The sequence below is a fragment of the Schistocerca americana genome, chromosome 2 (genome assembly GCF_021461395.2).
Source record: "Schistocerca americana isolate TAMUIC-IGC-003095 chromosome 2, iqSchAmer2.1, whole genome shotgun sequence".
Lineage (NCBI taxonomy): Eukaryota > Metazoa > Arthropoda > Insecta > Orthoptera > Acrididae > Schistocerca > Schistocerca americana.
In genome coordinates, this window is record NC_060120.1 from 489181497 (window position 1) to 489207169 (window position 25673).

Sequence of the window (25673 nt, forward strand, 5' to 3'; positions counted from 1 at the left end):
TATAAATGTAGATGTAAATGTAGATGTAGAACTAACCTAAGGACATCGCACACATCCATGTCCAAGGCAGGATTCGAACCTGCGACCGTAGTGGTCGCCCGGTTCCAGACTGTAGCGCCTAGAACCGCAAGGCCACTCCGACCGGCGCAAAGTAAATCCTTGCTAAAAATTCCAAGAGGATGGGGACCGTAAACTTATTATTGAAGTACTCAGGAACTGAAATCCTAAATCGGATTTCGGTTGTGATAATTCGGAGAAAAGGTGATAACTTGCTCAAAATAGTGGTAACTGTTAAAAACGCCGTTAAGATCAAGCAGCTTCTTCCTCTTACTTGCATGGGCACGAGGATACAGTAATGACTGTCAACAGTTGGGACCTCCGTCAGCAAAATATGTGGTCAGTTCTCTATGTTAGTACTTGGTCTCTGCTGCTCCTAGTAGTTGGCAAAGGCTCTACTTTTTTAGGTTTGCAAGCTCACCGAAGTGCAGGAAGTCCAAGGTCATAAAAGTCCAGAGCTCAGCAGTCCCAAACCCATTCATCGCTCCAGCCCCATTCTGTTAGCTTGCATCTGAAGTGACGACCACTGCGAGATGCTATCGACACGAACGCGCTTTTCTCTTGCTGCCAACCTCCTCACAGCTAATCACAGTCTTCCTCTTCATTACTTTGAGGAGAACGTCCCAATGTTGGTCGTGTACAGACATCCCGTATTTACTCGCTATGCGCGGCCAAACACCGACAGCACCAGTTACATGGTAAGAAATCACCACAGCCAGCTGCTGTATCACCTTGTTCTTATGGATTCAGCATTTTCTCTCTGAAGTTGGAGGATCTCTTCATGTATTTTTTCCCAAGCATAATACTAGTGCTGGTTTGTTTGAAACAGCTTAGAATGTTTTAGTATATACTACGTAGGTGCGAAGCCGGTGCTTTCCTCAGTTGAGATTATGTGAGAAGTTAATTTGAATCCCAGAGGCGTCTTCATTTTCTCTGTACATCAAGGCTAGCTCGTTTTCAACTGCTTTGTGTGCCAGTGTGAAGATCATGATGATGATGATGATGATGATGATGATGATGAAGTCCCATACTGCTCGACAGAGCGTAGGGGAACGATGCGGGAGACCCGCACCGCCGTACTAGGCAAGGTCCTAGTGGAGGAGGTTTGCCCTTGCCTTCCTCCGACCTAATGGGGATAAATGACGATGATGAAGACGTGAAGATCATACAACCGACATAATCTTGTGTGCGGGACCCCAGCCTCTAAATATTTCGTAAAAGAAAAGATTGTCTGTCGTAGGCGGTGTATTTATACCATATATTTCCTGTATGATTGGCCAGTTTCGATTACTAGGTAATTAGCAAACACACGTACATGGTTCAGTCACATTAATGTACCACTGTTTATGGTCGACGTCAACGTACAATAACCACTCAAAGAGCAGATGGCAGCACTAGCAGTGGACGATATGTCTAGCGTTTCGGGGGGACGTGGGTGTAGTCGTAGTAATGCGGAAACGGAGCGGTTTACCTGACTTACAAATGGCCATGACCATTGGCTTTCGGGCCAATGGTGGAAGCATTTCAAAACGGCTAAGTTTGTAAACTGTTCATGTGCCACAGTGGTTAAAGTACACCACGCATTGCAAAATGGCGCTATCCAAAACCGGCGACGAAGCAACTGTGGTGCACCACAGGCCATAGATATAGGGGTCAACGACGCCTGCGGAGGTGAGTACGGACGAATAGACGTGCAACTGTTGAGCAACTGACCGCCCAGATGAACCAAGGGGCTACCAACAAGCGAACGTTGCTGCGTATAGTCCTCCGCAGCAGGTGACGGTTTCATCCGGCCATGCTGACTACTGTTCATCGACGACGAAGGCCGGAATTTTCACGCCATTATCGCAACTGACCTTTACAGATGAACAGCATTTTATGTTCCATCGGACAACGGCCGTTGGTCTCTATGGCGTGAAACGTCTGAAAGGACACAGCGGAGACGTGTTTTTGTCGCATTCTGTTGGCGATCTGCTACTGTGGAAGGCACAATGTATCAAAACAAGTAAGCATCTATCCTTGGGAATCATGTCCGCCCCTACTCGCAGTTTGTTTTTCCTCGGTAGGATGACTTCCACCAGCAGGACAATGCAAGGTGTCACACCCCTCGAAGTGTTCGTGCGTGGTTCTAAGAGCGCTAGGTGGAGTTTATGTACACCCCTGACCACCAAAATTCCCGATTGAAACCCAATAGAGATTCTGTGGGGCAACCACGATCGGGCTGTTCGCGCGATGGATCCTCAACCGGCAAAACTAAAGCAACTGGTACTGGAATCTTCTAGAACCCTTGAACCTCACTCACTCTCTTCCTGCTCGTTATTTAGGCTTTTGACAGGTGGTCATGTCAATTCAACGGGACTGTCAATCCAAAGGGACCGGGTTCGATTCCCGGCTGGTTCGGAGATTTTCTCCGCTCAGGGACTGGGTGTTGTGTTGTCCTAATCATCCCCATTCGACGCGCAAGTCGCCGAAGTGGCGTCAAATCGAAAGACTTGCACCAGGCGAACGGTCTACCCGACGGGAGGCCCTCGTCACACGACATTTCATTTTCACTGGGCCGTGTACAACAGCAGTGTACACAATGTCGCATGAGATACGGCATACAAGTCAAATTATCGATCCACTTGTGAAGCCACACATGAATAACAGCATACTCTGTATCGAAGGCAAACGACAGGGAAATAAAATATGCAACAAATCCACATACTGTATAACTGTCGGACGAAAATTGCGTCTTTTCACTACAAGGGCTCACCGAATCACATGCGAGCCACATCTGATGCGACCTGCATCGGTTCATTTACATCTATTTCATTAAAAAGTTTGTCAGTACAAACTGTTAAGATTTAGATGAAAGATTCCCACGCAAGGAAGCGGATTCGGGGACAATCCGATTTTACTCTCTAGTAGCGGCTGCAAAGGTTTTATCAGATCTGGGTATTACTTTGGGTAGATTCCCAGGGCCTGTTCGGTGAATTCTGACCTTCCGGTTTCCTAGTGTTAATCTCTTGAGCGCATCTGCAGGGGTTCTATCTACTGAGCACGAATATCAACAAGCAACCCGTCTTTTCGTTATCCTGAAACGTGAGAAATTTCGAACGATTTCGACAGCATTTCTGTCTGTCCAATCCTGTCCCATTGCCCCCCCCCCCCCCCGCCCCCCCGCTTCCTAAAAGTCACAGTGTGTATTACGTCTTCCAATAGTAAAAGGCCGTTCAAACTTAGTACCAATGTAATAAATTATTTATGCGTATTTGTACACGGTGTCAGGGAAATCACTACAGCGTTCCCCTCTATTGCACATTCGCAATCGTTGTCTTGGCTACAAGTAAGATGTCGCCTCTCCAACGGAGATTGGGCTGAGACAAAGAACTTTGAATTCTTATCACTCGCTTCTTGGCTATTGTCCTGTGCTAACTGTGCAGTTCTAAGATGTAACTATCGCTTTTTGCTAGTAGCAGGAGACATTAGTTTCATATTTCAAAGCCTATACTCTGAGAAACTCGCATTTAACTGGTTCTTTCTTTATCTTGGGCGTGGGGTTCATGGGATTATTTCTCTTAGTAATTTGAAAATGCGAGTAGTGCAGATGATGATTTTCTTCTCCTTTCAGTCTACCTAACGATGTCAGCCAAAGACCCACATAATTAGCTTCAGTATTTGATGTTAATTCTCTGTGTATTTGTTACTCAAGAGTAACATTTCAGTTACATTTCATTATGTTCTTTTTTTTTTTTTAATTTTCAATAAAAGTTAGGTAATCGTGCAATCGACTTCTATTTGTGAAATATATTTCCTGTAACTTCTCAAATGACTAGGCGACTCTTATTTAGCTAATATAGTCAGGAATACATTACGTTGTTGTTTCAATGTCATGGTGTTTCCATTGTGTCCCAAATCATGACTGGAATGTTGCATAATATGCAAAGCTGTTAATCATGGTGAAGAGTGGGTGGTGCTCGCACGTTTTTATTTCAGATAAACCAATTATTTATTTCCATTAGTTCACAATGCACAGCAAACGAGAATGGAACAGAACATCAAAATGAATCTCTTGTGCCAATATGTAACACATCAAATGTGATTCAACAAAGAAAAATTACTATAAATATATTTTTAAAACAGAAAAAAACAATGTTATGTCAGTGGTATGTTATTTACACCGCATTAAAATTTCTCCATAATAATGCGCATACAGTCCTAAACCGTATTAATACACTACTAGCCATTAAAATTGCTATACCACGCAGATGACGTGCTACAAACGCAAAATTTAACCGACGGGAAGAAGATACTGTGATATGCAAATGATTAGATTTTCAGAGCATTCACACAAGGTTGGCGCCGGTGGCGACACCTACAACGTGCTGACATGAGGAAAGTTGCTAACCGATTTCTCATACACAAACAGCAGTTGACCGGCGTTGACCGGAACGTTGTTGTGATGCCTCGTATAAGGAGGAGAAATGCGTACTATCACGTTTCCGACTTCGATAAAGGTCGGATTGTAGCTTATCGCGATTGCGGTTTATCTTATCGCGACATTGGTGCTCGCGTTGGTCGAGATCCAATGACTGTTAGCGGAATATGGAATCGGTGGGTTCAGGAGGGTAATATGGATCGCCGTGCTGGATCCCAACGGCCTCGTATCACTAAAAATGGTTCAAATGGTTCTGAGCACCATGCGATTTAACTTCTGAGGTCATCAAAAAAATGGTTCAAATGGCTCTGAGCACTATGGGACTCAACTGCTGTGGTCATCAGTCCCCTAGAACTTAGAACTACTTAAACCTAACTAACCTAAGGACATCACACACATCCATGCCCGAGGCAGGATTCGAACCTGCGACCGTAGCAGTCGCACGGTTCCGGACTGCGCGCCTAGAACCGCGAGACCACCGCGGCCGGCTGAGGTCATCAGTCGCCTAGAACTTAGAAGTAATTAAACCTAACTAACCTAAGGACATCACACACATCCATGCCCGAGGCAGGATTCGTACCTGGGACCGTAGCGGTCGCTCGGCTCCAGGCTGTAGCGCCTAGAACCGCACGGCCACCCCTCCGGCCTCGTATCACTAGCAGTCGAGATGACAGGCATCTTATCCGCATGGCTGTAACGGATCGTGCAGCCACATCTCGATCCCTGAGTCAACAGATGGGGACGTTTGCAAGACGACAACCATCTACACGAACAGTTTGACGACGTTTGCAGCAGCATGGACTATCAGCTCGGAGACCATGGCTGCGGTTACCCTTGACGCTGCATCACAGACAGGAGCGCCTGCGATGGTGTGCTCAACGACGAACCTGGGTGCACGAATGGCAAAACGTCATTTTTTCGGATGAATCCAGGTTCTGTTTATAGCATCATGATGGTCGCATCCATGTTTGGCGACATCGCGGTGAACGCACATTGGAAGCGTGTATTCGTCATCGCCATACGGGCATATCACCCGACGTGATGGTATGGGGTGCCATTGGTTACACGTCTCGGTCACCTCTTGTTCGCACTCACGGCACTTCGAACAGTGGATGTTGCATTTCAGATGTGATACGACCCATGGCTCTACCCTTCATTCGATTCCTGCGTAACCCTACATTTCAGTAGGATAATGCACGACCGCATGTTGCAGGTCCTCTAAGGGCCTTTCTGGATACAGAAAATGTTCGACTGCTGCCCTGGGCAGCACATTCTCCAGATCTCTCACCAATTGAAAACGTCTGGTCAATGGTGGTCGTACAACTGGCTCGTCATAATAAGCCAGTCACTACTCTTGATGAACTGTGGTATCGTGTTGAAGCTGCATGGGCAGCTGTACCTGTACACGCCATCCAAGCTCTGTTTGAGTCAATGCCCAGGCGTATCAAGGCCGTTATTACGGCCAGAGGTGGTTGTTCTGGGTACTGTTTTCTCAGGATCTATGCACCCAAATTGTTTGAAAATGTAATCACATGTCAGTTCTAGTATAGTATATTTGTGCAATGAATACCCGTTTATCATCTGCATTTCTTCTTGGTGTAGCAATTTTAATGACCAGTAGTGTATTTACAATTCAAAACTGATAACGGTTAATTTTCCCTGGATGACTTCACCAGTACGGCTGTGGGGCTCCTGACTGAGAGACAACCTTAGCACGTGCTTTAAGGCTAAAGTGTCTCTGGTATTTCGAGCTAACTCTGAAATGCGCCATGCCACGTAGATGTCGTAGTCATGTGCAGACTCGATCGCTGCGCTGGCGTGGTGAGGGCAGTGAACTTACCACCCAGGCAGGCATCGCCCTGGCCGCGCGAAGACGCGTCGACGGGTTCGAGATGGCCATCGGCCGCCATCGCTCGCTGCCGGCGCTCTGGAAAACAAAAACACCTGGTTAGCGACACACTGACTCAATTACTCACAAGATTCGCTTCACAAATGGTGATGCAAACTTGCTACAAAGAGGCTACAGGTATGCGGAAGACATAATCCTTCTAGCAACGGACGAATAAGAATTGTAAAACCGGTAGATGGTACTGACACCAAAGGAAAGAGCTACGGAATGAAATTCAATACAAAGGAAACAAAAGTGATACAATTTTGAGGAAATAAAAGGGTAAAGATAATGCTGAATGAACTAAAGCCGGCCGCTGCGGACGAGCAGTTCTAAACGCTTCAGTTCGGAACCGCGCTGCTGCTACGGTCGTAGGTTCGAATCCTGCCTCGGGCATGGATGTGTGTGATGTCCTTAGGTTAGTTATGTTTAAGTAGTTCTAAGTCTAGGGGACTGATGTCCTCAGATGTTAAGTTCCATAGTGGTTAGAGCCATTTGAACCATTTGAACTAAAATCGTACCCACGGTGAAAGATGCATTTCGTAAGAAAAAGAGTTCCAGAAGCAATAGGAACAAAGATATGAGGAGAAATGTGATAAAGTGTTTCAAATGGAATGCCTATCTTTGTTGTGCTTAAACGTAGATAATGAAGAAGAAATATATAGCAAGGCTGAAGACTATTGGGATGTCGACGAGGAGGAGAACAGAGATAATAAGTCACGGAGATAATAAGTTGGATAGGTGAGGCTGGAAAATGAGGAGGCACTGATAAGAATGGGAAAACAGAAACAATTTCTTAATGTGTTAAAAAGAAGGGGAAAACTGGATAGAACTCATATTAAGAAAGAAGAAGAGGCTTCTAAAAACAATCTTTGAAGGGTATATAGAAGGGTAATTGACGCCATGGAGGAAGCGATTTCAGATTGTAGATGATATGGTGGACAGCATCACATACAGCAGCTATAGGAAGAAAGCGATGGATCGTCAAAAGTGGTGACGCAAAGGAGCTTCTACCATAGCAGAAAACCGATGTTAATGATGAAAGTTTTTTGCAGTGAGATAAACAAAATGAAACTGTTCCTACTGCCAAGGACTATTTGTCGTAGGATATTATTACGCAATTGTTTTCTAACTTTGAACTGTGTCGCTACACTGAGAAATTTACTGCAGTCATTCATAACTCTCACACAGAAAATGTGTGTGTGGTCGAGTAAAATAAAAGGAGACTAACGCCGCAAATTTGTGCATACAGCAGGTACGTTCAAAGTAGGACCTGACTGAATACACAGGTCTGCATTCGTTCCCTCCACTGATAGGAACATTTCTATATGATTCTAGCTCGTAAAGCTATACGAGCAGGCTATAAAACACCTGGAAATATTAGATGAAATGAGGCTACGCTTACTCGTCAGCAAAGAGAAAAAATAGAAACTTCGATCACGAGATGAAAAATCACATCCAGCAGTTGTTACTTCAGAAAAGGATTACATCGTTTCGAATACCTCCAACAGAGCTGAGAAGCACTTTAAAACCCTGACAAAACTGCGTGTTTGTTACCTACTGTGCGCTCACCGTGTGAACACTGCGTGTGGCAAACGGGAACTATTGCAGGACTTCTAGTGGAGGTTCAGCACATTCATCGACGGTCCAGATGTCGCATCAAGTAATTTTCAATCGATTGTTTAATTACTGCGTGGGTGGAAGGACTTTCATAAAGTACTACCAATTACATGAGGAAAGAAGAAAGGAGGATTAGTGTATAACGCTGCGTCTACGAAATGTCAGAGACGGAGTTAAAGCTCGATTTGAGGTAGGATGGGGTATGAAATCTGATTTAGACTTTTCAATGGAACCGTTCCAGCATTACTCGCCTAAGCGAATTTTATAAACACTGGGACACTTAAAGTTGATTGCCCGAAGAGGCTCTGAAACCCGCTTCCCCCAAATGTAAGTCAAATATTTTAACCACTGCACAGTCTACTTGATGATGTTCAAAATGCAGTGATAAAGTGATAGAAAGAAAATATTTCTACGAAATTGAAATAAATAAGCTTGTTCCCAGAGTCAGAAAAATATGTACGTGTATCACAGACAATTTCGTGGAAAACTATTCCAACGTATGTTATCATTATCTATTAATTTCCTAGGAAAGTAAATAGTCAAAAGAGAACTTCAGTACTGGCAGGTTTTTTTTTTTTTTTTTTTTTTTTTTTTTTTTTTTTTTTTTTTCGGGTCTACAAGCTGCCTCAGGTAACACAAGCATCTGCAGCTCGTTTTCTTTTTACGTATGATTTGATGTCCATTTAAAGTGCAGTGAATTGAGCAGGGGATCCTGCACGATGACGTCTTCAAGAACCAGTTGTGGGACTGCCGATGATCTCCAAATCAATAGTCAACTGAACCTGAGCTATCGTTTCACAGCAGTGTTGCCTGCCTGTTTGTTCTTGTCATTCATATAGCTACGAAGTGATGCTCACATAATTGTTGTCCATAAGAAACTTCTCCTTAAGACATTATCAGATATAGATTGAGCGAAGAGAAAAACGCAGACAACGTATTGCATTCTACACTCTTGAACCACTAGTTCACTGTTATGTGACCTTAGCTTAAGTACTACCTTTCTGCAATTACGTTCGTGGACGGGCGCCAGTGAAAGCTCGGGAGACCTCGAGAGGTGGTGTAAATAGCTGTACAGTCAACGTAGCGACCCCGTAGCCCACTCTCTTTTTGGCAGCTGTGCAATAACAACTATCTAAAACTTTGTCTGTAGGTATTCCGCTCGTCAACGCAGCCGAGGGACCTCGAGAGGTGTCTTGTTCAGCAGGAGGAATACGCCCGTCAATTTTGGGATCATATAACAGTCTACAGTTTTCAGACGCCACGTTGAGATTCATTGGAAGAATCTCAATGAAATGTCACTCCTCCTCAAAAGACGTGGCTGACAAAACATTTGTTCGATCTATTGTTGAGTACCGATGTGACCCTTGCCACGTTAGAATGATTGAAGAGACAGGGAAGCTGCAACGAACAACAGCGTGTTTTTTCACAGGATCGTTTAGCTGGTGTGACTGTTTTACGGAATATACTCAACAAATTCCATTGACAGATGCTGTAAGAGAGGCGGCGTGCACCACGAAGACGTTTACTGTTGACGTTCCGAGAGCTTATTGAAGTATCCATTTTTATTTCGTCGTAAATATATATAATTCTTGGAATGATTAATTTTTCGTTGTTATACTAACTGTAATCCTTGTCAAAGATGATCTTAGATCGCTGGAGCGACTCTGTCTCCCAGCGCTTGTTTCACACGATTCGATTTTCTCATGTATAATATATACTCTCGCATGTCAGCGGTATTAAGCTAAAGGTCGAACCTGTAGTACAGTCTAATATAACATTCAATTACTAATAATCTATCTTTATAATAATTTACAACGATAATAACATAATTTAAAACCTACAATTTATATTTTATCGGACGTCGTACGTTCAAAGAAGAATCAGGCAACATATTATTTCCTACCAAATACGTCTGGTGGAATGACCACTACTAGAAAATGAAAGAAATTAGAGCCCATAGAGACGATTACCGAAAATTATTATTCACATGTGTTGTTGCTACTGTTGCGGTCAGCAGTCCGAAGACTGGTTTGATAAGGCTCTCCACACTGACCTATCCTGTGCAACCTCTTCATCTCCGAATCTCTATTGCAACCCACATCCATTTGAACCTGCTTACTGCACTCGTCTCTTGGTCTCCGTCTGCAATTGTATCCCGTTCCCCCGCAATACAACCAACCCCGTCTAATTTTCAGCATTCTTCTCTAGAACTACATTTCAAAAGCATTTATACTCTTCTTGCCTTAACTGCTTGCAGTCCATGTTTCGCTTCCGTACAAGACTACACTCCAGGCAAATACCTTCAGAAAAGGCTTCCTAACACTTAAATTTATATTCGGTGTTAACAAATTTCCCTTCTTCAGAAACTCTTTTCATGCCGTTTCCAATCTACATTTTGTATCCCCTCTACTTCATTTTACTACGCGAATAGTAAAATTCATTCCGTTCATCTGCACTTCCGAGTCCTTTGCTTTCTCTCAGAGAACAGCAATGTCATAGGCAAAATACAAAGCGCATATTTCTGCTCCCTGAACTGTAATTCCTTCTCTGAATTTTTCTTTGACTTGGTATGCCGCTCGCTCAATATACAGGTTGCATAACATCAGGGATAGGCTGCAGTCCTGTCTCACTCCTTCTCAACCACTGCTTCACTTACATGTCTTTCAACTCTTATAAACGCCATCTTGTTTCTGTATAAACTGTAAATAGCCTTTCGTTTCCTGTATTTTATCGCTGCTACCTTCAGTATTTCAACGAGAGCCTTACTATTAGCATTGTCAAGAACTTTCTACAAAGGTTATAAACGTAGGTTTGCCTTTCTTTAACCTATTTTCTAGAATAATTCATAGGGTCAGTATTGCCTCACGTATTCCTACAATTCCCAGAAAACCAAACTGATCTTTACCGAGGTCGGCCCCTACGAGTTTTTTTCCATTTTTCTGTAAATAATTCGTATCAGTATTTTGCAACCACGGTGTATAAAAGTGATAGTTTGATAATATTTACACTTGTCAGCTTTCTTTTTCTTGAAGTCTGAGGGTATTTCGGCTATCCCATATGATGTGTCGACAGAAGTGCCGACACAGTGTGATTTGAGGGGACCGCAATGCACGCTATAGACAAACGAAGGATGGCGTGAGGTCTGAAACAGGATACGTAATGAATACTATAAAGAAAAGTACGTAGCTTTTGGAATACTTAACTTTAATCCATCCTTGTTGTATGCATCGTTCTTGATGAGACATGCTTTATACGATAAGTATCAATTGCTATGTAAGGCTAATGGCGCCTTGCTAGGTCGTAGCCATGGACTTATCTGAAGGCTATTCTAACTATCTGCTCGGCAAAGGAGCGAGGCTTCGTCAGTGTAGTCGCTAGCAAAGTCGTCCGTACAACTGGGGCGAGTGCTAGTCCGTCTCTCGAGACCTGCCTTGTGGTGGCGCTCGGTCTGCGATCACACAGTGGCGACACGCGGGTCCGACATGTACTAATGGACCGCGGCCGATTTAAAACTACCACCTAGCAAGTGTGGTGTCTGGCGGTGACACCACACCATACATCCTGGACAACAAATGGAAGAGCTTTGTTGTGCCTGGCTCTCCCACGCCTATTAGTAGTTTGGATGGAATTTCGTCTAGTCTAGGAGCCTTGTTTCGACTGAGGTCCCTCAGTGCCCTATCAAATTCTTCTCGCAGTTTCGTACCTCCCATCTCATCTGTATCTACGTCCTCTTCTAGTTCTATGATATTGCTTTCACGTTCATCTCTCTCTTGTACAGACCCTCTATATACTCCTTCCACCATTCAGCTTCCCCTTCTTTGTTTCGGACTGGTTTTCCATCTGAGCTCTTCATATTCATACAGCTGCTTCTATTTTTCTCCAATGGCCTCTTTCATTTTCCTGCAGACAGTATCTTTCTTTCCCTTATGATTCTAAATCCTTACATTTGTCCTCTAACCATTCCTGCTTAGTCATTTTGCACTTTCTGTCAGTCTCATTTCTTAAACGTTTGTATTCCATTTCGCCTGCTTCATTTGCTGCATTTTTATATTTTCAACTTTCATCAATTAATTTCAATATCTCCTCTGTTGTCCAGGGATTTCTACTGGCCTTGTCTTTTCCCCTAGTTGGTCCCCTGTTGTCTTCACTGTTTCATCTCTTAAAGATATCCGTTGGTCTTCTACCGTAATCGTTTCCCCTGATTCAGTCAATTGTTCCTAATACTGCCTCTGAAACTCTCAACAGATACTCGTTCTTTCAACTTATGAAGGTCCCACATCCTTATTTTCTTACTTTCTTCGCTCTTAGCATAAGCAAATGGAACAACGAAGGTGAGGAAAGATAGTGATTCCAGAAGTACTCACAACCCACACCGGAGGCTGGCTTGCTCAGTATAGCCGCTGAAGTACATTGGACTATTGTGCTACTAAACGAAAACGCTCACTCACATATGGGCCAATGGGTGACACATTATATACAAGCGTTATACTCGTATTATTAATTCTTTTAACCCTGCTTACTCCCTTCGATTCCCATTTTTTTTCCCGGCCTTCTGGGCAATATCTTCCAGTGGCGATAACACGCATGCAGATGGCAGACGCTGACTCCAATTCCAGGCACTATACTTCTACGACACAGGAATACCAAAAAATGCTTCGAAAGAACGAGGAGTGTTACATTTATGATAGTGAACGTGTTGAGAAATAGCTCAATGATTCCTGTATGTGTTCTATTACTAGTTTACAAGCAACCATGTTTTCTTTTTGTTTACAGCTCTTTGGAAATTCACTCTGATATTAATCACTTATCTCTTGATACTTTTTCTGTCAATATAGGAAGTTAACAAATCAATATTTGTTTTACGTCAGCTTTCATGCTCGATGTAGCTATTGCAGAGAACCATGTCGATGATTTCCAGAGCATAGTTGATAACTTATACAAGTGATTTTCCTCTGATGACGTCAACAAAACAATGTTGCTATTCTGAAGTGCGATACTCCGTCTGAACAGGTTTTGAAGGCCCAACGGTACCGACCGCTCGCCGTGGCATCCTAAGCCCCTAGGCGTCACTGGACATGGATGTAGAGGGGCATGTGGTCAGCACACCGCTGGTCCAGTCGTTGTCAGTTTTCGTGACCAGAGCCACTACTTCTCAATCAAGTACATCCTCAGTTGCCCTCACAAGGACTGAGTGAACCCCGCGTACCAAGAGCACTCGACAGACTGGGATGGTCACCTATCCAACTGCTATCCATGCAGGCTCCGCGAAGTGTGCTAACCCTCTGTGTACTCTGATTTACAATATACACTCCTGGAAATGGAAAAAAGAACACATTGACACCGGTGTGTCAGACCCACCATACTTGCTCCGGACACTGCGAGAGGGCTGTACAAGCAATGATCACACGCACGGCACAGCGGACACACCAGGAACCGCCGTGTTGGCCGTTGAATGGCGCTAGCTGCGCAGCATTTGTGCACCGCCGCCGTCAGTGTCAGCCAGTTTGCCGTGGCATACGGAGCTCCATCGCAGTCTTTAACACTGGTAGCATGCCGCGACAGCGTGGACGTGAACCGTATGTGCAGTTGACGGACTTTGAGCGAGGGCGTATAGTGGGCATGCGGGAGGCCGGGTGGACGTACCGCCGAATTGCTCAACACGTGGGGCGTGAGGTCTCCACAGTACATCGATGTTGTCGCCAGTGGTCGGCGGAAGGTGCACGTGCCCGTCGACCTGGGACCGGACCGCAGCGACGCACGGATGCACGCCAAGACCGTAGGATCCTACGCAGTGCCGTAGGGGACCGCACCGCCACTTCCCAGCAAATTAGGGACACTGTTGCTCCTGGGGTATCGGCGAGGGCCTTTCGCAACCGTCTCCATGAAGCTGGGCTACGGTCCCGCACACCGTTAGGCCGTCTTCCGCTCACGCCCCAACATCGTGCAGCCCGCCTCCAGTGGTGTCGCGACAGGCGTGAATGGAGGGACGAATGGAGACGTGTCGTCTTCAGCGATGAGAGTCGCTTCTGCCTTGGTGCCAATGATGGTCGTATGCGTGTTTGGCGCCGTGCAGGTGAGCGCCACAATCAGGACTGCATACGACCGAGGCACACAGGGCCAACACCCGCCATCATGGTGTGGGGAGCGATCTCCTACACTGGCCGTACACCACTGGTGATCGTCGAGGGGACACTGAATAGTGCACGGTACATCCAAACCGTCATCGAACCCATCGTTCTACCATTCCTAGACCGGCAAGGGAACTTGCTGTTCCAACAGGACAATGCACGTCCGCATGTATCCCGTGCCACCCAACGTGCTCTAGAAGGTGTAAGTCAACTACCCTGGCCAGCAAGATCTCCGGATCTGTCCCCCATTGAGCATGTTTGGGACTGGATGAAGCGTCGTCTCACGCGGTCTGCACGTCCAGCACGAACGCTGGTCCAACTGAGGCGCCAGGTGGAAATGGCATGGCAAGCCGTTCCACAGGACTACATCCAGCATCTCTACGATCGTCTCCATGGGAGAATAGCAGCCTGCATTGCTGCGAAAGGTGGATATACACTGTACTAGTGCCGATATTGTGCATGCTCTGTTGCCTGTGTCTATGTGCCTGTGGTTCTGTCAGTGTGATCATGTGATGTATCTGACCCCAGGAATGTGTCAATAAAGTTTCCCCTTCCTGGGACAATGAATTCACGGTGTTCTTATTTCAATTTCCAGGAGTGTATTTAACCAATTATCCTTACGCTGTACTGAAACTAAAATGGACAGTAAAAGTGAATAATGGAGTGGTCATTGCTGGCACGGTTGTTATAATATAAAACCCTATCGATAGTGTTGGTGACAGTATTATTTTGTGAACTAAGCTAACTTCATTGAAGAAGGTAATATTTGAGGGAATGAAATAACAAAACCCTACATCAATAAGTTTTTATTTTATGGCGTTAAACAGGTGTCTTCGGGAATACAAATATCAATTCGTTCTCGTAGAACTCGGGACACTTTTTCTATATAGCAAAGATGTACTACAGCTGAAGAATCTCACAAATATACTTTTGTAATACAGAATCGTTCCGTTACCTACGGTGTAACAAATAAAATATCGTGGAAACAATGTTAACAAGTTTTTCTCAAAGGCTGCACATCTCAGTTACGATTCGCGATTTTGTAAAGCTGCTGCCCCAGCTGTGAGTGTTGAGGACTCTTCGTAACTTCAAGCGACAGGTAGCTTTGACAGTAAGATTGCGTATGGGAGGAATAGGATTCCGATAGCTTTCTGGGGATCCTGTTTGTCCTTATCCAACAAATACTGTTGAGTCTTCGATGAAATGTCCATAAGATATTAAAATACAGTAGAACCCCTCTAATCCGTCACCTTAGGGACAGGGACCATGGTCGGAACGAAAAAAAGGTCGGATTATCCGAAAAATCTAACATTTATTGCAAAAAATATAAAAAGTCATTTAGTACAAAAAATTAAACGATTTAAGAACTAAAAGACGTTTACAGCAATATAAACAGATGTTTTCTACACAGTGTTAAACAATATATTAACTAAAAAAGTCTACAAACACTAAAATATGTATTGGTTTTAAAAGGAAAAACGACAAACAAGTTACAGGACTGTACTGTACTTAATAACGTATAAACGATATATACTGTAAACTAAAAAAATGTTTATAGCACTATATATAAAAAAGAAATTTTTTACAAAGAAATAAACTACTGTATGTATAAACTAAGAAATAATTATACTGTATGTATTGCTTTTACAGCAAAAACGAAAACAAATTACTTGGAAAAAAGTCAGTGATACATTTTTCTTTAGCAGATGTTATTCTAGATTTAGCATCAGTGTCCCTCCATATTTTTATACACAAAACGTCCATTGGAGTTGGATTCTGCTCGAAGCATTGATGGGCAATGTCAAAAGCGTTTTTTGCATCGTTATGTGAAATCCGGGTAGGGGGTTTGTCTTCGCCATCCGAGTCCTCATTCACAGTTTCCTGGCTAACAGCGGCAACTATCTGGCCGTCATTGAGCTCTTCAAAAGTGTCACAGTCTTTGTCACATTCGTTGATCCACTCTTCAACTTCATTGGCAGGGGCGTTCGGCTCCAGAGTTTGTAGATCTTTAACGATTTCCAGTGCGTCGTTGTTTTGCTCATTTTTCGGTATGCTGATTTTCAGTCATAACTTGTGGCCAAAGCTTACACCACGATTTCCGCAGTGTGTCAGGTTTCAGTTGATCCCATGCTGCAGCGATTGTGTAGATAGCATCTTTGATGTTCAGGGATTTCATTGCCTCAAATAAGTTATGACCTCCTTCAGATTTTTCCAAGATTGAGCTGATATACTTTCTGCGATATCGCCTTTTTAACCATTCGATAACGCCCTGATCCATTGGTTGGATGAGAGAGGTCACATTAGGAGGCAGAAAGAGAGCTTTTATGTCCCCTTTCACCAAAGATGTGATGGATGTGATGGTGCGTTAACCAACAGCAGTAGAGCACGAACAGGCAGATATTTTTGCTTCAAGTCTTTTTCGACCGATGGCACAAACTAGTCGAAAAAGCAGGATTTAAAAAGGTTGCAGTCCATCCAAGCAGATTTTTGATTGCGGTAATAAACCCGCAAGGAAGATAAGTTTATATCTGTGAATGCCCATGGCTTCTTAGAGTTGCCAATGACGAACAAGGGGAGCTTGTGTGTACCATCTGCGTTGCTACAAGGAATGACTGTTATTCTATCTTTTATAAGTTTCGTTCCTACCACGGATTCGTTTGAAGCTGCGAGAGTTTTTTTAGCAACATTTTAAAGTTCAGCCCTGTCTCGTCAATGTTATACACTTGGCAGGGTAACAGCTCATTTTTTTCTACAATTTCTTGAAACTTAACAGAAAACTCTTTAGCAGCTGCGGCATCGGCACTTAGTTTTTCACCAGAAATAGAAACAAATCGGACAACATGACGAGTTTTCCAACGATCAATCCAGCCTTCACTGGCAGCAAATTTACTTTCGGCTTCCAGTTTCTAGTGCAAAACCATCGCTTTTTATTTGAGAATTGGCCCGGATATTGGAGTTCTTTTCCTTCTTTCTTGACAAAACCACATACACAATGTGTTATCAAGCAGTTCAAGTTTAGGCTTTTTTAATGTTTTCCGATTCTTCAGAGTGTTTTCACCATCAATCGTAACTGTATAGGATTCAATGTCTTTCCGATTCTTCCTCTAGTCCTTAATTGTCGTAACACCTACATTCAGTTCCTTTGCAATTTTTTGGAGCGATTCTCCTTCGGCCAGTGCTTGTAGCACTGCTAATTTTTCATTTAATGAAAGAGTTAAGTGTTTACATTTGAATCCAGACATGTTGAAAAACAAACAACTGTACACACAATGAATCTATAGTAATAAGTACTGTAGAGAACACGGAATAAAGCAAACAACGACGTTTTTTAATCCCAACAAAGGATGAAACTGCACAATAACGTACTATATAACAATATGCACAGCGATAGACACCGCAACAATGGCCCGACAGGCGTACAGTCAGTGTCAAAGTCGGCACAGGCTCGCGAGCCTGAGCATGGTCGGACTAACCGGAGTGACGGACCATCCAAGGTCGGATTAGAGGGGTTCTACTGTACAACATAATCATTTCCTATTTGGAATTAATGATCATGTTGTTAAATGATTTGGGCTGTTATTAGATAGATATAAAGCTCACTTCTTAGTAACGTTGAATGAAATATCAAGGAAATATGCATCTTGGAAACGAACAGATTTGTTAGTGTAACAGAGAAGATGGAATTTAAAATTTACTTGCACGCACGATTTATTTGACAACGTTATATGCGCTGTTGAAAGTACACGAGTTAAGGTGTTCTTTGGATATCTGGTAGGGATTTCGCTTGCTCGTGGGAAGAAGCTGGTTTTCGGTTGTACGTCCATCAACTACCTCCACGTGCCGACCGATACGGCAGGGAGAGATAAGACAGGCAGCGCCGTTGAGAGCTCCTCGCGGAACAAAACAGAGGACGCTTGCTAACAGAATCTGTGCGCCTAGCCAGCAAAATACAATGCCAAAACTCGGCTGCGATCACATGATGGAATTCAGAATGATGTGCCACTTAACAGTAACAGATTAAATATTGGTTCATACCATCTTGGTTCACTATGCTGGGCAACAAGTTTTCATTCGTTACAGGCACTGCTCGTCTTTACCCTATTGGAATTTGCTTAGAGATATACATCAATGAAACCTATTGGATAAGCGTTAAAATAGAATAATGTGTAAACGATAATACTCAGAGTTCCAGTGTTACTTTTTACATATACATGGTGATTCAGCTGCCACTACCTACGCATTTTACGCAGCCCACAATGCCTTCAAAAACCACGCGCAAGTTTTTCATATTGCCCCGCTCGCTATGCGCAAACTATTAGCCTTACAGAAAACATGAACATGACCTTTTGAGGAAATTTAGTGTATTTTAATTTTATATTGGAATATGTTTTCGCTGGAGATCATGGTTCTCGAGTTATTCCATAAAAAACGCGTTTGAAAGTCACTTCCTTGAATAATTCGAAAACTATACCCTCTACAAAAATTATATATGCGAGTATAAATTTAACTACATCAAATTTCCTATAAAAAGGTCCTGTCCATTTTTTTATGTAACACTAATAGTTTGCATGTAACGATGGAGAGAATATGAAAATATGAAAATACGCATGGTATTTCAAGGTGTTGCAGGAGCCCAGGGGGGAGGGACAGTTGAACCACCTTGTGTATTTTTGTCCGAGTATTAGTGTGCAGTATTACGAGTTGCTTCACACCTCGATTAACCAGTTATTAATAGCTGCAAATGAAAAAAATGTGTGAAACGAAGATTGAATGTTACATAAAGGTTTCAGTTTATTCTCACCTTATTATTCTGCTAATCATTAAAATTGCAACACCAGGAATGATAGCAAATAAGGTAATTATGCTTACTTTGCACCGCGCGGTCTGACTCGCCTTGACGCGGCCCGCGCGGCTCTCCCCGTCGGAGGTTCAAGTCATCCCTCGGGCATGGGTGTGTGTGTTGTCCTTAGCGTAAGTTAGTTTAAGTTAGATTAAGTAGTGTGTAAGTCTAAGGACCGATGACCTCAGCAGTTTGGTCCCATAAGGCCTTACCACAAATTTCCAAAACTTAACTATGCTTATACAGCATACGAGGGCGTGCTGAGAAGTAATGACTCAGGACTTTTTAATCTGTTCTCAGCTAGGCTGAAGTATTACGCGTCATGGATATTACTAGATCGACTTTCCGCCTCTGCCGCTAGAGAGCTCTGTATTGTAATTTGTAGCATGGCTGTGTGTAACATAATGATGTCGCTGCGTGAGAAACAGCGCTGTAATGGGGACTCTAACCGAACAGACCGTGTCTCCAATTGAAACAGAGGAGACTAAACATCTATCAATAATTTCTTTTTTGAGCGTGAGGGTGTTAGGTCCCTCAACAACACTGTGACCCCGAAAGCAAGAGAGTATCAGTAGAGTTCCGCTACAAAGGAAACCGACGCCGAAAACGTTCAAGACCACGCCATCAGCAGGTAAAGTCACGCTCACGGTGTTCTGCGATGTTCTAGGTGTTTTGAATTTGGAATTCTTGCCTAAAGGAGCTACCATAACCTCTGCGAGGTACTGCGAGACCCTCAGAGTACTGAAGGCACGAATTCGAAGAGTTCCTCCCTTCGACATGGCAGTGCCAAATCACAAACTAGCGTTGCGACATCTGCACCAATCCTACGCCTTGGGGTCACTGTCATCGATCACCCTCCATACAATACCGACTTGGTCCCATCCGATTTTGAATTGTTTCCAGAACTTAAAGAACACCTTCGATGAGTTCACGTTGATAGTGATGAAGTGGTGCAAGCAGAGGGTAGGTTATGCTTACGTCGACATTCTACAGTGACGATATTAACAAACTGGTCTCTCATTGGGAGAATTGTGTTCGTCGCCAGGGTGACGGTGCCGAGAAATAAATATGTTGACATGAAGAACAAAGATGTAGAATGTTAATAAAGTTTATTTTATTTAAAAAGCTTTAAGAATTTTCGCAAGAAAAATTCAGAGATATTACTTTTCAGTACGCCCTCGTAATACAGGATTCGTCCTTCTCTATTAAATTTGTAAGTGATTTTGGAGAACACAGGGAGTGATACATAGTGCAAGGAGGTGCCACTTCTGGCGTCAACAATGGCTGTATCCCAGCTGGGCATCGAGCTACTTTGAACTCTGATGACAGATACTGGTACGTGATTCCACGCTGCTTCAGTTCTATGTCAGAGTTCACCAATCGCAGTAGCTGGCGAGTAGTGGCGTGCCAGCCTCTCGGCAAGTTACGACCAGATGTTTTCAGTGCGTATAAGAGATGTAGATAGCGCAAGCGCGGCAAGAGTTGATCACCGTAGGTCAGGTTGTAAGTAGGCTGTATATGTTTTGTTATTGGTAACGCCACCGCCACGTAGCGCTCTGTATGAAAATCACTGGCTGTGCTGTGTGCAGTCTGTGTCTGGTTTGCATTGTTGAAACATTCTCCATTGTAGTGGGCAGTTAGATGTTAATAGCGCCTAGCGTTGCGCAATTGGAGGTGAGCCGCCAGCAGTGGTGGATGTGGGGAGAGAAATGGCGGAGTTTTGAGAGCGGATGATCTGGAGGTGTGTCTATCAGAGACAGTAAATTTGTAAGACTGGATGCCATGAACTGCTATGTATATTATGACTTTTGAACATTATTAAGGTAAATACATTGTTTGTTCTCTATCAAAATCTTTCATTTGCTAACTATGCCTATCAGTAGTTAGTGCCTTCAGTAGTTTGAATCTTTTATTTAGCTGGCAGTAGTGGCGCTCGCTGTATTGCAGTAGTTCGAGTAACGAAGATTTTTGTGAGGTAAGTGATTTGTGAAAGGTACAGGTTAATGTTAGTCAGGGCCATTCTTTTGTAGGGATTATTGAAAGTCAGATTGCGTTGCGCTAAAAATATTGTGTGTCAGTTTAAGCACAGTCTCATAAGGTCTCATAGGCAAGATGCATATTTTGTCATCTTATTGAAACATGGTGCCTCGAAGAGAGGGCACAGCCAGCGACCATTAACAAATCAGAAATGCTATGCCTGCTCTCAAAATTACTGTTATGCTAACCAGAGATGGTTCTGTTGTATACCCAGTGGCACCCCAACCCATTGTTGTTCGGGCGCTAATGACCATAGCAGTTTTGCGCCCTAAAACCAAAACAAAACAAAAAAAAACCAAGCCATTGCGCCAGGCGCTGGGCGCGTACGACGATGACGAATGCAGTCTGGCTACGTCCTTTCACATCATAGCCTCCAGAAACAGATACGTCCATCGTGGTAATGTACACAGAACTTGGGCTCGTATGAAAAGACGACGTGGTGTCACTTCTGTGTCCAGTCTTGTAGATGGGCGCACCACTGCCCGCGCGGCTGTCTCTGCTTTCGTTACGTGGGAAGCAGCAACAATAATCGACGTTCTGGTAGTCCGTGGTGCTCAAACGTCGTTGCACTGTCCACGTGGATAGTAGTATGGTTGCAAAGATGGACTGTTGCTGACTCAAGATACGTGACATTGCTGGACAGTCGACCATGTGCCTATCGTCTCGGCCGATAGTCGCGTGGGATCATTGAGTTTAGTATCGGGTGGCTATGACTACAATGCAGCTACTCACCGTGGTTCATTTTGGGCTGTAATTATCGTATGACAGCGAGACTTGGTAGCTGTGCTAATGCGTCAATACGGAATCGATTTACGCTGGAAAAAAATTATTTCTAATTTTTGCCACAAGGTGCAAATCTGGTGCTGTGAATGTACGTAAGGCGTATTGAAATATCTCCTTATGTAAGGGTCTAGGAACGGGACAGCAAAATGTTCAAATGGCTTTGAGCACTATGGGACTCAACTGCTGAGGTCATTAGTCCCCTAGAACTTAGAACTAGTTAAACCTAACTAACCTAAAGACATCACAAACATCCACGCCCGAGGCAGGATTCGAACCTGCGACCGTTACGGTTTTCCGGTTCCAGACTGCAGCGCCTTTAACCGCACGGCCACTTCGGCCGGCAACGGGACAGCAGAAAACGTCAAACAAGTGAGAAAGATATTATGTTGATTTTATTATTAACCACCGCTTACACAATTTGTTCAATACGAGCACCGGAGACGTCGACGAGATGCTGCATCCGTAGAACGACGTGATTAACAGTTGCTCGCAGCAGTTCCGGTAGAACCCGAGTAACGTGTTCTTGTATACTGGATTCCAGATCAAGCAGAGACCGAACTTCTTCCTGCTAAAGGTGTTCTTTTAGATATTCCCACAGCCAAATGTCACATGGATTCAGATCAGGCGATCTTGAAACCACGCATCTGTAAACCCTCTGGAGATAACACGTTCGTGAGAGGTTGCATTAAGCAGATCTTTCACTGGACGAGGGACATGAGGTGTTGCCCAATCTTGCATGAAAACAGTGGTTTCCACACAGCTGCGCTCTCCTAAGGCAGGAATCACATGCTGTATAAGGTGGTCTGGATAACTTGCAAACGTCACAGTGCACCTGACACGGCTTCTGGATGTATTCTCTTCGAAGTACAGCGGACCGAGAAAAAATGGTGCCTGCGGATCCACACCATGACTCTTCGAGCACAAACTACGGTTTAACAGTACCCCAAATTCGGCAGTTCTGTATATTCACTTCATCGTGTAGTGTAAAATGTGTCCCGTAAATCCAAAGAATATTGACCGGCCACATGTCGTCAACTTCAGTCCGTGCCAGAAACAGAAGAGCAATTTTAGAACGTTGCTGCGGATCATCAAATTTCAGTTGCTGCACCGTCTGTATCTTGAACGGGTACCAGTGTTACTATAGACCGCAAAAGTTGCTGTGCTATTGACGATAGGACGCTTTCCTCTTCCAGATGCCACTACACGCTCACCCGCGTTTTCGAATTTCATTACCATCTTCTTTGAACCGTTTTATGACGTCGGGTCTGTCCTCAAATCTTTTAGTCGGCGACACTTTCTCAATGCAGCGCTGCAATTACTGCCGTTCACATAAAACAGTTTCACTAATAGAGCACGGTCTATCTTCTCGGTAGCCAAATCGTTCCCTAACAGCGTGGATGTCATACCGTCATACAAACTGTGTAGCACTAGACTGGCACCTGGTGGCCAAAACTGGAACTATTTTTTCTGTATTAAAGCATTAGCGTATCTGCCAAGTTTAACTGCCATACGATAATTACAGCCCACACTGGACCTCTGTGAATAGCTGCATTTTAATTATAGTCTAGGCATCTGGCGTAGCACTCGTTAACCCGTCGATACCAGCATCATATGAGAGTTGCAATCCGACCAATGCAAGTAGCAAACTTCACGGAATGGTAAATCACAATGTCGAAGGGTCACGATCCTGCCACTGTAGAAATCAGACGAGTTGAAAGATGTTTCTGCTTCTGACGCCAGCTACAACACGATCTTCTCAAAACAAATAACATTCAAACGCGATCTTCTCAAAACAAATAACATTCAAACGCGATTTCGGGATGAGAAACCGGGTGCGTAAGCTTTCCTTATATAGAGGATGTAGATGGTGTCACATTTACCTAGTTTGTGCGGTCGCGACGAAGTGCAAATTATTTGAATATCCACGCAGGCAGTACACTTAACGTAAGCTGACTTTTGTTGCAGTTTCAACAGCCAGTATTATATTTTGGGTTTTGTGACCTAGTGGTGATCTGCATCTACATCTACGACTACGTGACTACACCACAATTCACAGATAAGTGCCTGGCAAAGGGTTCTTCGAACCACCTTCAGACTACTACTCTGCCGTTCCACACACTAACAGCACGTGGGAAAAATGAACACATAAATTTTTCTGTATGAGCCCTGATTCCTCTTATTGTACTATGATGCTCACTTCTACCTATGTAGGTTGCTTACGATAAAATATTTTCACATTCGGAGAAACATGGTGACAAAATTAGTGAAATGATTTCGCCCAAAGAAAAACGCCATTGTTTTGATGATTGTCACGCCGATTCACTTATCATATCCGTGACACTCTCTCCCCTATTTCGCGCCCTAATACAAAACGAACTGTCACCCTTTTGACTTTTTCGATGTCCTCCGTCAATCCTATATGGTAAGTATCCTATACAGCAGAGGAATATTGTAGCAGAGGAGGAACAAGCAGAATGCAGATAGTCTTTTTAGTAGATCTATTACATCTTCAAAATGTTCTGCCCTTCCCACAACGTTATCTATTTGATCGTTCGAACTCTTTTTTTCCTATCAGTCTTCTGACTGGTTTGATGCGGCCCGCCACGAATTCCTGTCCTGTCCTGTGCTAACCTCTTCATCTCAGAGTAGCACTTGCAACCTACGTCCTCACTTATTTGCTGGATGTATTCCAATCTCTGTCTTCCTCTAACAGTTTTGCCCTCTACTGCTCCCTTTAGTATCACGAAAGTCATTCCCTGATGTATTAACAGATGTCCTATCGTCCTGTCCCTTCTCCTTGTCAGTGTTTACCACATATTCCTTTCCTCTACGATTCTGCGTAGAACCTCCTGATTTCTTATCAGTCCACCTAATTTTCAACGTTCGTCTGTAGAACCACATCTCAAATGCTTTGATTCTCTTCTGTTCCGGTTTTCCCACAGTCAATGTTTCACTACCATACAATGGTAGATTACTCCAGTCGTACATCCTCAGAAGTTTCTTCCTCAAATTAAGGCCGAAATTTGATATTAGTATATTTCTCTTGGCCAGGAATACCTTTTTTGCCACAGCTAGTTTGTTTTTGATGTCCTCCTTACTCCGTCAGTCACTGGTTATTTTACTGCCTGGAAACAGAATTCCTTAACTTCATCTACTTTGTGACCATCAATCCTGATGTTAAGTTTCTCGCTGTTCTCATTTCTACTACTTCTCATTACCTTCGTCTTTCTTCGATTTACTCCCAGTCCATACCGTGTACTCATTAGACTGTTCATTCCGTTCAGTAGATCATGTAATTCTTCTTCACTTTCACTCAGTATAGCAGTGTCATCAGCGAATCGCATCATTGATTTCTTTCACCTTGACTTTTAATTCAACTCCTGAACTTTCCTCTTATTTCCATCATTGCTTCCTCGATGTACAGACTGAACAGTAGGGGCGAAATGCTACATCCTTTTCTTACACCCTTTTTAATACGAGCACTTCGTTCTTGGTCGTCAACTCTTATTATTCCCTCTTGGTTGTTGTACATATTGTGTATGACCCGTCTCTCCCTATAGCTTACCCCTACTTTTTTCAGAATTTCGAACATCTTGCGTCACTTTACATTGTCGAACGCTTTTTCCAGGTCGACAAATCCTATGAACGTGTCTTGATTTTTCTTTAGTCTTGTTTCCATTATGAACCGCAACGTCAGAAATGTCTCTCTCGTGCCTTTACTTTTCCTAAAGCCAAGCTGATCGTCATCTAGCGCATCCTCAATTTTCTTTTCCATTCTCCTGTATATTATTATTTTTGTAAGCAACTTGGATGCATGAGCTGTTCAGCTGATTGTAAGATAATTCTCGCATTTGTCAGCTCTTATCGTCTTCGGAATTGTGTGGCTGATGCTTTTCCGAA

The 25673-nt window shown here is 43.6% G+C and overlaps 1 protein-coding gene across 1 annotated transcript in view; it reads right to left on the reverse strand.

Annotated features, from left to right (window-relative positions):
- LOC124594116 (E3 ubiquitin-protein ligase lubel) overlaps window positions 1-25673 on the reverse strand; it is a 468996-nt gene that overhangs the window by 337882 nt on the left and 105441 nt on the right. The window contains exon 2 of the mRNA XM_047132473.1: window positions 6318-6404. Within this exon, the coding sequence (XP_046988429.1) occupies window positions 6318-6404 (87 nt within the window). The remainder of the gene's footprint in view (window positions 1-6317; window positions 6405-25673) is intronic.